Below are 15136 nucleotides of genomic sequence, written 5' to 3' on the forward strand. Positions count from 1 at the left end.
GTAAACAATTGCTTTACGGCCAAAAGAAATCTGCTAAAATGCTGTCATTATTGCGCTCCCTCACGCTGTCCGAACCCGAATGAAGAAGACGTTTTAAAGAATGTCCCATCTGCTTTGATGTCGTTGATCTATAGCCTCTGGTGTCTGAGAATCAACGAGTTTTTACAACAGTGTTGTCAAATATCTATTCCGAAGCTGTGGGGGGAGCTCTAGAGAGAAACCTGCGAGCAAAAAGCGAGAATACAGCGAAGAAGTCCCGAAGCTACTGAGTGCTGCTTTAAAAATGCTGATTCATCAAGTAATGAAACAAGTGAAGTATTTATGAGTGAGTCATTGAATCATTCAATCAAACTGTTTTTATTTTATTTATTTTTATTCAGATTAATTAAACATTTTAAATAGACTGCAGCAATTAACATTTTGTATATAATTTGTGTATTTAAGGCCATTAATTATAACTCTCCCTCCCTAGCCAGTGCACCAACTAGGGAACTGATTGAGATTTATTTTTGTTTCTGTTAATAATTTTGATCTTCAACATGACAGAGTGCCCAAACACACAGAAGACCTCCTGGGAAAGCAGCTGGGACGCACTGTTATAAAGATGGCGTTGATTAAAGAGGAGAGTGAAGACGTGAGGATTGAAGTGAAGCGAGAACAAACTGAGGAACGAGCAGGTTAGTTTCATTCTCAACGCTGAACTCACTCATTTGATCCTTATTTATATATCCAGCTCTACAGAAATGAATGATGTTTTTGAAGTTTGTCGTACGAGTGTCCTAATTAAAGCAGCTTTATTTGACATGGAGCGGGTCGCCTCGTGTGGAGATCACATGACCAGACAAATAGAGCATCTGAGAAACTTTTACTTCGACATTGGACATTCATTATTATGACATGTCACACATTATAATACAGGAATTAGGAAAAAAACAATATAGATGTAGCCTAAACAAAACAATTATTTTGTGTAACATTAAAGGGATACTCCAGGTTTCTTGTTCCTTCTAAGCCGATTACCTTTAAGTATTATCAGTTTATGCCGATAAACAATCTTAGAACTACACACCAACAAACCTCAACCGGTCTCATCAGAATTAAATATTTTAGTCAAAAACATATTTGAATTAAATATTAAATACAGTTCATTTATCTTTGATATTATAGATTACACTGTGTAGATTCCCCCTTAATGAAAGCAACTCTGTCCTTGGCACTTGATGATGCTAGTGTGTAAGAATATATGCGTAAAATGTTACGTCTCAGAAGTATAAACACGTGCGTCTGTGAAACCTGTCAATATCAAACCTATTAATAATCAAATTCAATAATGATTGTTTCCAATATTATTAATTAAGGCTTTTTTCATTGATCAGTGGATTCTGCTCTAATATCAATAAAACACTAGTTTTTTTTAGGTTGTGAGGAAATATAAAACTGAGTATCATCTGCATAATACATATACGAGGAGAAAAGCAGGGGACCTAATACTGAGCCCTGTGGCACGCCGGAGCAATCTTATGTTCCCCACATTTATAAGGCACATAATGAACAAATGAAAAGGTCCTATTTTCCCCTGTTCAGTGGTCTGTAAACACACATAAAGAAAACTTTTTAAAGTCTCCCTGTAATCAATAATTTTATCCCTTAAAACTAGGGGTGTAACGATTCCCTCATGTCACGATTCGATTCATGTCACGATACTGATCTCACGATGCGATATTATTGCGATACTCCAAGACATATGGTAATAGGTTAACAAAAACTGTACTGTTGATTAAAATGTTAAATTTGATATTACATTGTGTGTGTAAATGAATAGTCTTGGACTTGGTGCTGAAACCCAAAGCACAGGACAATAGAGACACCAGAATAACAATATTCATGATTCTGAAGCTGAAAATACTGAATTATTGTAGATGAATATGCTTGATCTCTGTCACTGACTAGATATATTTAAAATAGTGCAGGACACTTTTACTGGTAACATCAGACATTTGGCATTATCAGGACACACTAATATTCCCCCATTGCATTATTATACATTATATTCAACATTATATATAGCAGTTTAATGTAGTACTGACACTAAAACTCTGAAACTAATTTTCAGTTTGGGTGAACTATCCACAGTACAGTTTGTCACTCACTATCCACGATACATATTGTTGCATTTTTGTATTGCAATATATTGTTACACTCCTTCGTAAAACTCATCTTTGATCCCCAAAATGACATATCTAAATGATTTTTCCTTGAAAAAAAATGTCTTCATGGCTTAAAATAGCTTGAATGTAACTCGACACCCTTGCCTCATTTAGTATGCGCGGTTCTATGAATATGCAAATGAGCCCTGCCTCCACTCACTCACTCAGAAATCCACTGGTTGACGATCACACGTTGATCTGATTGGTTACAAGGTAGTTTGTGACGTCAGAAACACCAGCGATTTCAAAGTGTGTGTTTGAGACTGTCTTTGGTTCACTGCAGTTTTAAGGAGGAAATACTCAGCAATGCTGTCGACTTATGAACTTACACATGGTTTGTCTTAAAGCAGATTAAAAACACCACATAGACACATAAACTACATTAAAACCCAGATTTTTCTACCACAGGGGGACTTTAAAAGGTCATGACTCATTTCTCCAGGTCTCTATCAATTTTATAAACATGTAACCCTAACCCTAACCCATAACCCTAATCATGTTAAGCAAATACAGAACTTGGGGAAAATTTTTTTCCCGGTTCCCACACTGTAATAAAATGTATACGGGGAGCATAGGACCCTTTTTCACGTGTTTGTCATTTTATAAATCTCACATTTTATAAATCTTTAGACCCTGGGAACATAGGAATGACCCATGGCACACTATACTTGTGCTAGATGAGACGTGTCTTCATTTATACTTGTCCACAAATGCAAATACGTGTCCTAAAGAAAGCAAATAGTTAACAGTATTGAGAAGAAATTCTAAGATTATAGATCTGAACAACTCTTTCACATCTCAGTGCATATCGGATCTAGCAAGCATGTTGTGGTTTTTGATGTCTGTTGCTTTGTGACGTCAAACTGGTGTTAACGTGTATTTGTCTTTGGCTTTAGACCTGATGGTGCTGAAAGAAGAGAGTGAAGTACAAGTTGAAATGGAAGAGCAAGATCACTATGAGAAGAAACAGTGTGATTTCATCAAAGGAGTAAAGCCCAGAGAAACTGAAAAGACTTCCTCACAAAAAAGAGCTCAGAAGACCAACTCTAGCAGTCACTTCTCCTGCGATCAGTGTGGGAAGAGTTACACTGAGAAAGCAAGCCTTAAAAGCCACATGAGAGCTCACACCGGAGAGAAGCCTTTCACATGCCCTCAGTGTGGGAAACGCTTTACACATAAAGGAAGCCTTAATGACCACACGAGAGTTCACACCGGAGAGAAGCCTTTCACCTGCCAACAGTGTGGGAAACGTTTCACTCAAAAACAAAACCTGACAGTCCACATGAGAGTTCACACTGGAGAGAAACCGTACACATGCCCTCAGTGTGGACAGAGTTTCAGGCATAAAAAAAACCTTTATACCCACATTAGTCGTCACACAGAGACTGCTTTCACCTGCAAACTGTGTCGCAAGAACTTCTCACATGAAGAAATTGCTAATGCAGACATAGAGCTGGACAGTGGAGAGAGCGCACTGACCTGCCAACAGATATGCCAACATATGTACTCAGTGTGGACACAGTTTCACACAGAAAACCCCTTACAGGCTTCCCACGTGTCCTGACAAACCTGGAAAATTGATGGCTAATGTTTCAGTCCTGGAGAATGTAAAATGTCCTGGAAAATCTTGTTGTTGTCTTGGAAAGTTATGTTACAAACGTTCTTGTTTTCCTTTAGCAGAGAACGAAGAGTTTATCACTCCCCGAAAGAATAAATGTAGCACAAAGTGCTCAGTTCAGGGTCAAGTCACCTTTATTTATCAGTTCAGTGTTGATTCATTTCGGTTCAATACATGTGTAAAGTACCTAAATTATGAAATGAGTTCAGCTATAAAGCAGATCTGCAGAAAACAGATATCATCATCTAGCTAAGTTGATTTCTCATCCAATAGTGTCAGTGCAAGTCAAATCAGTAATATTGCTGAATATTAAGTGTACCCAACTAAGCAAGCCAGAGGCGACAGTTCAAAAAAACCTTGAGAATAACCAGGTTCAGTCACTCAGTTCTCTGGCCAACAAACAGACGCAGTGTTTGATTATGATTCAGGCAGCATTACAGGTCAGAAGTCCGATTCATCACGCTGGTATGGAGACGAAACTGGTCATGGGTCTGTGCAGACGACCTGTCTGGTTCTTGTGGTCTTTGCTCATCTGTGCCGATGGCTGTCGTGTCAACGAGATCTTCACAGGGGATTGTTCTAGTAGACATGGTCTCGGTCAACACTGGCAAGGTTTAGTGTTGACAGAACAGGGCTAATATGGTCATTCTTCCTGGTTCTGGTAAGAACTCGAGCGGCCGTGTTTTGGACCAGCTGTAGTTTGTTTATTAAGCGTGCAGGGCAACCACCCAGTAGAGCATTACAATAATCTAGCCTTGAGGTCATGAACGCATTAACTAATTGTTCCGCATTTGTCAATGAGAGCATATGACGTAATTTAGATATATTTTTAAGATGGAAAAATGCGGTTTTACAGATACTAGACACGTGACTTTCAAATGAAAGATTGGTATCAAAGATCACACCCACACACACACAACCCCAGGTTCCTAACCGACGACGGAGACTTGACAGAGCAGCCATCAAGTGTTAGACAGTATTCTAGGTTATTACGTGAGGACGTTTTTTGTCCAATAATTAGAATCTCAGAATTAAGTAGTAGGAAATACTAGTCATCCAGTTTTTTATATCAGCAATGCATTCCGTTAATTTTGTGAATTGGTAAGTTTCGTCGGGGCGTGAAGAAATATAGAGCTGAGTATCATCAGCATAACAGTGAAAGCTAATGCCATGCTTCCTAATGATATCTCCTAAGGGTAGCATGTACAGAGTGAACAGCAACGGTCCTAGTACTGAGCCTTGTGGTACGCCATACTGAACTTGTGATCGATAAGACATCTCTTTATTTACTGCTACAAACTGATAACGGTCAGATAAGTATGATTTAAACCATGCTAGTGCAATTCCACTAATGCCAACATAATTTTAAACAATATTAAGTCTAAGGTATGGTTACAATGAGTGGGTCCTGACACGTGTTGCCTAACTCTAATAGAGTTCAGAATGTCTCTTAATGCCAATCCCAATTTGTCTTTTTCATTATCTACATGGATATTAAAATCACCAACAATTAGTACTTTATCTGCAGCCAGTACTAACTCTGATAGAAAATCAGAAAATTCTTTAATAAAGTCTGTATGGTGTCCTGGTGGCCTGTATACAGTAGCCAGCACTAATGTCAAGCGGGATTTATCATTTACACTAGATAGTGTTACATGAAGCACCATCACTTCAAAAGAAATATACTTGAAACAGACCTCTGATTAATACTGCAAATATTATTAATTCAGGGTGTCCGTGGGGTTGTAAAAGGTAGAAAATGAAATTAGTCAAAATTAAGGGCATTAAAAAGTAATAAATGTCATCTGAAGAGGTATTACATTTTTTAATCCCCATCCAATTAGGCCTATGAGTTTAAATTTGTGTTAAGTGCAGGCCTTTCTTCTAAAATTCGCGTGGATTTGTTTATATGTTGCGAGTAGGACCTGAGCGATATCATGTGACGTGCCAAACCTGTTCACGAGTTCACTTCAATTTCAGTCATTTAAGAGACATTATGGGGAAATGCAAGTTTTCAGACCTCTGGCTGGAGGATTCTAGATTTAAAGACTGGTTTAGGCCAGTACTTGACAACAGCCGAGAGGCTTATTGCCACGTCTGCAAGAAGACGATTAATATAACCTGGGTGGGGGTGAATGGGGTCAAATCGCATATGGAATCAAAAAGCCACCAAACTAGGATGTGCGGACGTAGCGAGCAGCTTCCCATATCAATGTTCTGCGCTACGGCTACATCACCGACCTCAGCCTCCACTGCTTTGTCCTCAATTTCCACTGCTCTCCTGATTCAAACCACTGCCAGCAGTAGTCCTACCAGCATCGTCAACAGGTGCATGACAGACGTCATTAATAACTCCAGTCTAGGCCACAAGCAGGCAGGCCATGGGGTCATGCTCCACCTCTCAAATTGGCTCAATATCTAGGCCAGTGGTTCTCAAACTTTTCACAGAGTACCCCCCTCAGAAAATATTTGGCTTTCCAAGTACCACCATTGTGACTAACACTGACCTACAGTCACATGGCTTGTGATGGGCATATGCTCAATCTGAAGGTTGAGCATGGCTCTGATAAAGCCAAATATAAATTATAGGGATTTTGTTTAAATTATTTTATTGTATGTTTAATCGTATCCTGAGTACCGACAATAGCGAACCACAGCTGGAGAACCAATGATCTAACTTTGACAAAACAGTCCTGACATATCTATCACTGTCAAATGTAGCCCAACACTTGGCTCATGTTTTACTTTAGGATAATAATGCTATTATAGGCTAAGGTTGTCTAAATCTTCAATTTGAAGCATGTATTACTGTCTGTCTGTATATTAAATGCAGTTTACTTCAACACCCTCCACAGTGGACTTCATACCCTCCACAATGCCATGAAGGCAGGCTTTACAGCCTGGCAACTTGAAAAACTCCTGCGAGCGATGCATTTTCTTTTCCACAATGTTCCCGCCCGGAGAGAGGACTTCACGAACCTCACCAGGTCCTCTTGCTTTCCCCTCTCTTTCTGCGGCCATAGATGGGTGGAGAATGTTCCGGTGGCAGAGAGAGCAATCGAGGTTTGGCCCATGCTTCAAAAGTATGTGGATGCTGCAGAAGATAAGAGGGTCCAAAAACCCAGCACGGGCTCATATGATGCCATCTTGGCAGCACGAGGGGATCCTCTCATCATCCCAAAGCTGGAATTTTTCCTTGCAATTGCAATAAGTTTTAACCCCTTTTCACAGAGATACCAAACAGACGAGCCAGTGTTGCCTTTTTTCGCAAAAGACCTAACTGAGCTCCTGATGGTGATTATCACTGTAAAGATTTTGATTAATTAATTTGAATGATTAACCAGTATTAATTGATAGGAGTGGCTTGGTTTCTAACTATTGTTGTCATTATTAGAGTTTACTGCGGCGGTTCATCAAAAGGGAACTCCAACAGGACCGATCCCCCCTGCAGCTGACCAAAACGGACATCTCTGAGGAGAAGAACTGGGTCTCCCTTAAAAGTCTAGATATAGGCTTCGGTGATAAATCTGCCATCAAGGTAATTTTAATTTTTTTGTGCATGTGTGAATTGTGATGCCTGCACAAATTAACCAGCAAATATAATTTGTTCAGTGTATTACAATTATCATCATAAGAAGTTATGCAAACATTTCCTTTCTAAGCATTGACGTGAATTCCTTAATGTTCCTTAATTGGCACTTCTGGCCTGTTACACCCCGTCTAGGGGAAAAGGGTGCAACATGAAAGACTCAGACATATGCAGGGTATTTGAACAAAGGTACATTTATTTACTTAATTTGGGACTTTTGATTCAGGAGCTGACTAGGCCAAAATAACAAACAAAACAACCTTGTCATTAAACCTCTAAACCCTAACCCAAAAGAAAAGAAAAGAAGAATACAATCTGTAAACCTGACTCCCTAACCAAAAACAGAGATCAAACAGTTTACAATGAACAAAAATGGCATCAGACTCCCTACTTTCCCCCAAAAAATCTGTATTAACAATATATTTACAATCAGACAAACAAACTGAAAAGGGCAGTCCAAATCAGTGTCAGAAACAGGCAAAGGGTCAAATATACCAACAAAGATATTCAGATACAAACATCTTTCAATTCAAACAAACAAACAATACTCAGTCTCAAATACTCTCAAACTCTGAAAATACTCTTAACACTCTCTGCTCAAACACAAGATCTCTCTGTAGAGGAAGTGATGACGTGTCTTTTAAAGTACTCTGCACCAATCGGGACAAGGCATCAGTCAGCTTGCAGGAACCAATCAGATGGCGTTCCTAGACAGACACACACAGAGACTCACAAAACAACAGAGATATAACAAAATACAAATCATAGGGTCGTAACAGCGCAAACCAGGAAACAAGATAGGGGAACTCTTTGTTCTGAAGGTTGTTAAAAAACTGCAGGACAAATGCCCCTTAAAATTCCCTGTGGTTAGGCAGATTGCCTGTTTGGATCCTGCAAGGATGAACAGGGACCCTGAGTGGTGCATCAATCAGATGAAGAATTTAGTGCACATATTCATCCAGGGAAAGCAGCTGGCAGGTGGTAAGAAAATATTGTATAGAGACAGTAGAAGTGGATAGGTTATTCAAATTGATTAGGGTCTTGTGCTAGGAATCTCATTTGTGGTTTCTGCCTTTTTACTCTGAGAGGTGTGAAAGTGTCTTGTTTTTACCAAATTAAACTATTAAGATCTGGAAAAAATCTATGCACTCATAGCTCTCTATATAGATACTGTTATGTGTATCTGTGGTGTATGTACTTTGTTAAATGGATGATGAAGCAGTTGACTGGAATGTATTAGTGACATGAATATATCTTAATTTTCCTTTCAATATTGTAGGTGATGTCATCATTCAGCAATTCACATCCTTTCTCTCTGTTGAGGGCAGAGAAGTGTCCTTTCAACCCCTGAGGCAGCGTCTGGGTGTCTTTCTCCACTCCAAACTCTGCACGTCCCACCCTGACCTGCTAAAGTTCTGCCAAAGTGTTCTCCTCCCGTCCCATGGACAAGCCACAGTGGAGAGAGGCTTCTCAGTGAACAAGGAGGTAGAAACATGCAACCTGCTTGAGGAATCTCTCAAAGCCCTCAGATTAATCTGCGATAAGGTAATGAGCTGTGGTGGCATTCTTAAAGTTCCTTTGACCAAGGAGCTCCTGGCCTCTGCTGCTTCAGCGAGGTCACAGTACAGGCTATACCTGGAAAATGAATGAAAAAAGAAGGAGAGTGCCACACAAGAGCTAAAGAGGAAAGCAGCAGAGAAAGAGTTGGAGGACCTCCGGAACCAGCGGCGGGTACTCAATGTTGTGTGTGATTCACTTGAAGTTGATGCTGACAAGTTTGCAGAGATGGTCGAGGGAAAGCCAGGAACAAAGATGGCTGAGCTCATTACAAAATCCAACTCTCTTCGAAGAAGACACAAGGACAAAAAAGCTGAACTGCTCCAAGTGGACAAAATGATAGAAGAAAAGGCCACACAGTTGAGGCACTTGTGACCCTGTTGACCAACTGTCATTTTACTAAGCAACTTTTATGTTTGCCTTTTGTTAGTTCCCTTGGTTGTGTAAGTTGCGTAAGTAAGTTAGTTCAATGGTTATTTGTCAATTGTTAGCCTACTCCTGGAAGTCCCCTATCTAGCACAAGGATTTTAACATCTCCTATGTGTATCTTTTTGATCATTTAAAACATATATAATGTTAGAGATCTATATCACCCTTACCTGGCATTCAGATTCCCTCTGCCTTAAATGTATCAGCTTCATTTATGCTAATAACACATGTGCCTACTTCATGGCCACCTCTATTTTGATTGCTCACACATCAGACTTACTGACTAATGATCTACTGTCTCCTTCCCTCTCTTCTGTCTTAATTTCTATTCTTATCTGTAAAGTGACTCTCTATCTAATATCTAATATTCAGGAAAACAAGCTTTATCATTTGTTCATCTGTATTACATCTGATTTTCATTTGTTGAACATTTTACCCTTAGATGGGTTTGGGAGTGTTTTGTATGTCCTAATTCGGGGAACAGACACAGTCTCTATATGATGATAGCTAGGTGAAAGAGGCTCTATGTGATGGGATTTATCTGACCTTGGTGACGCGAGACAGCTAGCAGACGGTCGGCTAAGCCAGTCTGTCTGCTTCCTGACCTGAGCCCCAGATTGTCATGTTTGAGCTCTAAGACTATGTGCCATATTACTAGAGAGAAGAGCAGCACCATCCCAGGAGGGATGAATACCATCTCTTTCCAACAGGTCAGGTCTGCCCCAAAAACTTTTCCAATTGTCTATGAATTATATATTATTTTGCGGACACCACTTAGACAACCAGCCATTGAGTGAGGACAATCTACTAAGTATCTCATCACTCCTGCGAATGGGGGCCAGAGCAAATTACAGTGCCTGACATCGTACTTGCAAATTAACACAAGCTACGCTAAACGTGGCAAGCAGTGATTTCTACTTACCACAGTGTTTGATAGGCTCGCAAAAGATAGAAAAGAGATGGTAAGCATGAATGACAAGTTAAAATGCTAGCAAAATACTAACACGTTGTGCTAGCAATAGCAATTTAAATGAAAAGCTAGCAATGTAAGATTAACGTAATATATATCATATATATAGTGATTTAGCAGTTTAAATGACAAAACAGAGCTACAATCGCAAACCACTTAGCAGCCAGAGAGGAACCAGTCGCTCTCATGAAATGAAATAATGAATATTGCACCACATTACTTGATTGCATTTTATAGTTTATATCATTTGATGTATAACCTTTAACTTACATTGTAGCATTTCACTGTAAGACAAAAGTTCAACTAATATTTTGATTCCGAGGTGTCAATAAGCTATATATTGAATGGAGGGACTTCTTCATACATTCAAAATTAGAGGCCGTTTACCGCAACCACTACATTTTTTTAAACTGTGGCAAGAGAGACTGTCAAGTGAGAAAGAAGTGGTCATGTTGAATTCAGCTGAGGCATGAGGTTGTGTAAGTTGCGTAAGTAAGTTAGTTCAATGGTTATTTGTCAATTGTTAGCCTACTCCTGGAAGTCCCCTATCTAGCACAAGGAATTTAACATCTCCTATGTGTATCTTTGATCATTTAAAAGATATATAATGTTAGAGAACGTAGAGAATTGCATGAACGCAATTTCACAAATATGCATTTTCTAGTGCCATTCTAAACACTTTCTATACAAACTACTAAAATAGGTTCTCGCATAAGCATTACTTTTCATGTGTATCTGTATATGTGATGGCAATATACTGTATATTTTTTATTACATTGGTTACAACATGTGAATCTTCACGTGAGAAATAAGAGATACTTTATGTCCGAAACGCTTTCCACACTGACCACATGCAAACGGCTTCTCTCCAGTGTGAATGTTCTCGTGCTTTTTAAGGTTTCCTTTATGAGTGAAGCCACTTCCACAGTGTTGGCAGGTGAAAGGCTTTTCTCCAGTGTGAACTTTCGTGTGTTTTTTAAGGTTTCCTTTATGAGTGAAACTCCTGCCACACTGAGGGCATATGTAAGGCTTTTCTCCAGTGTGAATTCTCATGTGGGCATTAAAACTTGATTTGTGCGTAAAACTCCTTCCACATTGATGGCATGAGAAAGGCTTCTCTCCAGTATGAATTCTCATGTGGCTTTCAAGGCTTCCTTTCCGAATGAAACTATTTCCACACAGATTGCAGATGAAAGGCTTCTCTCCAGTATGAATTGCCATGTGGCTTTTAAGGCATCCTTTTCGGATGAAACTGTGTCCACACAGTTTGCAGGAGAAAGGCTTTTCTCCAGAGTGAATTCTAATGTGCCTGTTAAGGATTACTTTTTGAGTGAAACTTCTTCCACATTGAGGGCAAGTGTAAGGCCTCTCTCCAGTGTGAATTCTCATGTGAGAATTAAGGTTTGCTTTTCTGTTGAAACTTTTTCCACACTGTTGGCAGGTAAGATAGCGTATATTTGCGGCCTTTTGAGCTCTTGCTCGTGAAGTCTTTTCAGTCTGTGAGCAACTAAATGACTTTTCTCCAGTAATGAATTCATGATTTTGAATTTCATTCAGTTCTTGACTCTCCTCTTTCAACGCCATCTGGTCTAAGGCAAAAAAAAACAAAAACAAATACAATTTAACCCAGGTTTACTGGCACAAAGCAATAAACATAAAAAAAACCACATAAATATTATTAACCAACAACATGAATGTTAGATCCTTTATGCTGTAAATGATTTTACTTTTTCTCACACAAGACAGCTGTTATGTATGTAGTTTCACAAGTGGTACCAAATTAATATTGTGAGTTTTGGCCAAACTTCTTAAGGTGAGTGTGAAAGTGCCAGAAGAAATCTTACTCCATTTCCCTCACTAGTCAGGAATTTCACCATGAAATTACAAAAACAATCAAAGATTGTTGAACAAATTGAAATTATGCAGATTGAAGGAAGAATGCCACCTGACCAATCTGAAGGATTTGAGAGATATAAAACTATTCTGTATTATCAATACAAGGAAGACAAGTGTAATACAATAAATTATATTAACTAAAAGACAGTTTTCAGCAACACTGTAATTCTGCAAAGTGGATCTGAGTGGGCCAGAGATGCCCAGCCCTGATGTAAATGAAGAGACGTCTCATTAAAACCAAGTATGGAGTGCCACAGGGCTCGGTATTAGGTCCTCTGCTTTTCTCCTTGTACTTCCCCTGAAAGATATTATTTCACTCTTATGCTAATAATACCCAGTTTTATATTTCTTCAGAACCTGACAAAACTTCCCAACTCTCTAAGATAGCAGAGTGTATTAATGATATAAAAGACGGGATAAGTAGTAGACTGCTTACGAGATGTAAGAAATATAGATTTTATCACCACAACACGAACTGCTTGTTAGGTTTTTTATCGATTTAAAAATTCTGCTAATTACACAAAAAGTTACACAGTTCTCGGGCTCTATGTCTCTGATTTAAAATTAATTGATGGCATCTACGCTAATATTGTTCATGAAAGCCACACATGGAATTAACATGCTATGCTAACTAGCATAAGACAACAAACACAGGCACTGTCAACTTCGTATTTCTCCGGTTCGGTAGCAAGTATAAAAAAATCCATTCAGTCATTTCTGTGCGGCTCGCTCAAGATCATCTGATAAGATTTTGGAGAATATTGGACAAAATTTGTAGAAGGAGTGACAGAAAAAACTGTTTTTCATTTATTTCAATATGGCCGACAGGCACACTGATGGAAAATGACAAATGAGATATCATCAGAATTTGCATAAACTAAGGAACATTATGACATAGAGAAGAAAAAAATAAATAAAAAAAAATCGACATTGTTTTTAAGTTATGAGTTTTTGCAAAAATCCTTGTATCTCTGGAACACTAGGTGGCGCTGTGTTCAAAATTCTCAGGTACCATCAGGACATGCTGTCGATGATCCCTGCCAAATTTTGTGGCAATATGTCAACATGTTAAAAGATTTTATGACAAATTTAAAAATGGCGTACTGGTGGTTATGAGTTAAAAGAGCCATTTGTCAGATCTCAAGACCTGTAGGTGGTGCTGTCCCCAAATTTGGCATGGACCCTCAGATCATGGCTCAGACTCAGACTAAATCACAGCCTTTACGATTTGATAATCGCACTAAGCCATTAAACGTTCTCACAAGCATTCATTGTTAGAATTCATACCAGCCAAATGCCAAGTAACACCGTTTCATATCCACGAAAGGCTAGATTTGAAAAATGCTAGATGCTATTCACATTTTGCAGTTTGTTTAGTAATCATCAATTTTACGATTTCAATCTTCATACAGGCCTCCTAATTGATGGGTCATACTTTTCAGGTCGGAAAATATGAAATATTGTTATAAATACAGAAAAATCCCATCCCTGAGTTAGAGCTGAGCTGCAACAGCCTACAAGCCAATGCTAGGATGAACTACTGCTACTACAAGACACACACTGAGCATTAGACTGGCATTATTTCAGTCTGAAGATGGCCTGCACAGAAACTGTTACTGGCAACAGCATTTGCAACATTCAAATTAAACAAAAGCCATTGGGCCTCATTCATAAACGTTTTGTGAATATATGAGTAAATTCAGAGTAATTTGCACGTAAAACGGACCTTCCTAAAAAATCTCCTCCGGATTCACAAATGCTTTGTAAACATCATATTTGCTTGTGAAACGTGTGTATGTTAATGAATTCCTATCATTCGTAAATAGGGCATGTGCACGCTCATTCACAACTACGCAAATTACGTGTCCAGGAACGCTGTGGATCCTTCTGGATTCCTTTCTCAGGTTTGGCTCCGGTATATTGCATAAATGCAAAAGAGACTAATAGGCCATATATGCCTAACAATAAATGTTAAATTACATCCACCAGAGTGTTTATAGCCAGCTGAAATGTCTGGTGCTCGTCTGAAAACGGCCACCTGGTCTTTGGAGGCGCAGTGTTTTTCCAGCTGAGGTGCTTTAGTTGCTATTAGGGCTGGTTGGATATACTGGTAGAGTATTGTCAACTGGTAGATATTTTGGACTGTCGTCTCGATTGCGGTTACGCTCATGTGACGTTGCTGCTTATTGATAAGTGATAAGTTATTGATAAACAAGTGATTTTAAACCATTCAAGAGCTATAAGCAACAAAACAGGACTCCTTTCGGTATATGCGTGCGCTGTCTGAGCGTTTTTGAGCGCGCACAACTGAAACACGCGCACAAAGCCGCTGCTCATACAGCGCGTGGGAACTGAACTTAGCGCCAAGAGTTCTTTTTAGTTGTTTTTTTTTTCTCATATAAATGAAAATATAAAATATTATTTCATTCAACATGCTAGGATACAAAATCGCTCTAGATTTTCCTCCTCATCTTCTTGACTCCTCCTGTGTTAGAAAACAAACGTTCAGCCAGAGGTGCAGAATAACACAACCTGTGATTGGTCACTTACTTAGTCGAAATCAGATTTTCAAAAAAGGAAAAGAGAGAAAGCTGCAAGAGGGAAGACAGGGTACAAAAACACCTGAGTGAAATGTACATGTCATCTCTGAGAATTAAACCAACCTGCTCGTTCCTCAGTCTCTTCTTGCTTCACTTCAATCCTCACGTCTTCACTCTCCTCTTTAATCAACGCCATCTTCAATGTCGCCTACGTCACGTGGATCCCCAGTCGCTTCACCAGGAGTTTATCTGTGTTTGGACTCTGTATTAAAGGTCAGAAAGAAAAATAATTTCCAAACTATATTTCAGGGTGCGTTTCAATCAGCTCAC

At 39.1% G+C, this 15136-nt stretch overlaps 1 protein-coding gene across 2 annotated transcripts in view; it reads left to right on the forward strand.

Annotated features, from left to right (window-relative positions):
• LOC309477935 (uncharacterized protein) overlaps positions 1–9797 on the forward strand; it is an 11297-nt gene extending 1500 nt beyond the window's left edge. For both annotated transcript variants that reach the window (XM_082141451.1, XM_082141452.1), the window contains exons 2-5: positions 547–677; positions 3104–7119; positions 7220–7363; positions 8694–9797. In XM_082141451.1, the coding sequence (XP_081997577.1) occupies positions 605–677; positions 3104–3771 (741 nt within the window). In that variant the 5' untranslated portion in view covers positions 547–604 and the 3' untranslated portion in view covers positions 3772–7119; positions 7220–7363; positions 8694–9797. The remainder of the gene's footprint in view (positions 1–546; positions 678–3103; positions 7120–7219; positions 7364–8693) is intronic.
• The last annotated feature ends 5339 nt before the right edge of the window (positions 9798–15136 follow it).

The sequence above is a fragment of the Leuciscus leuciscus genome, assembly GCF_965113295.1.
Source record: "Leuciscus leuciscus genome assembly, chromosome: 16".
Lineage (NCBI taxonomy): Eukaryota > Metazoa > Chordata > Actinopteri > Cypriniformes > Leuciscidae > Leuciscus > Leuciscus leuciscus.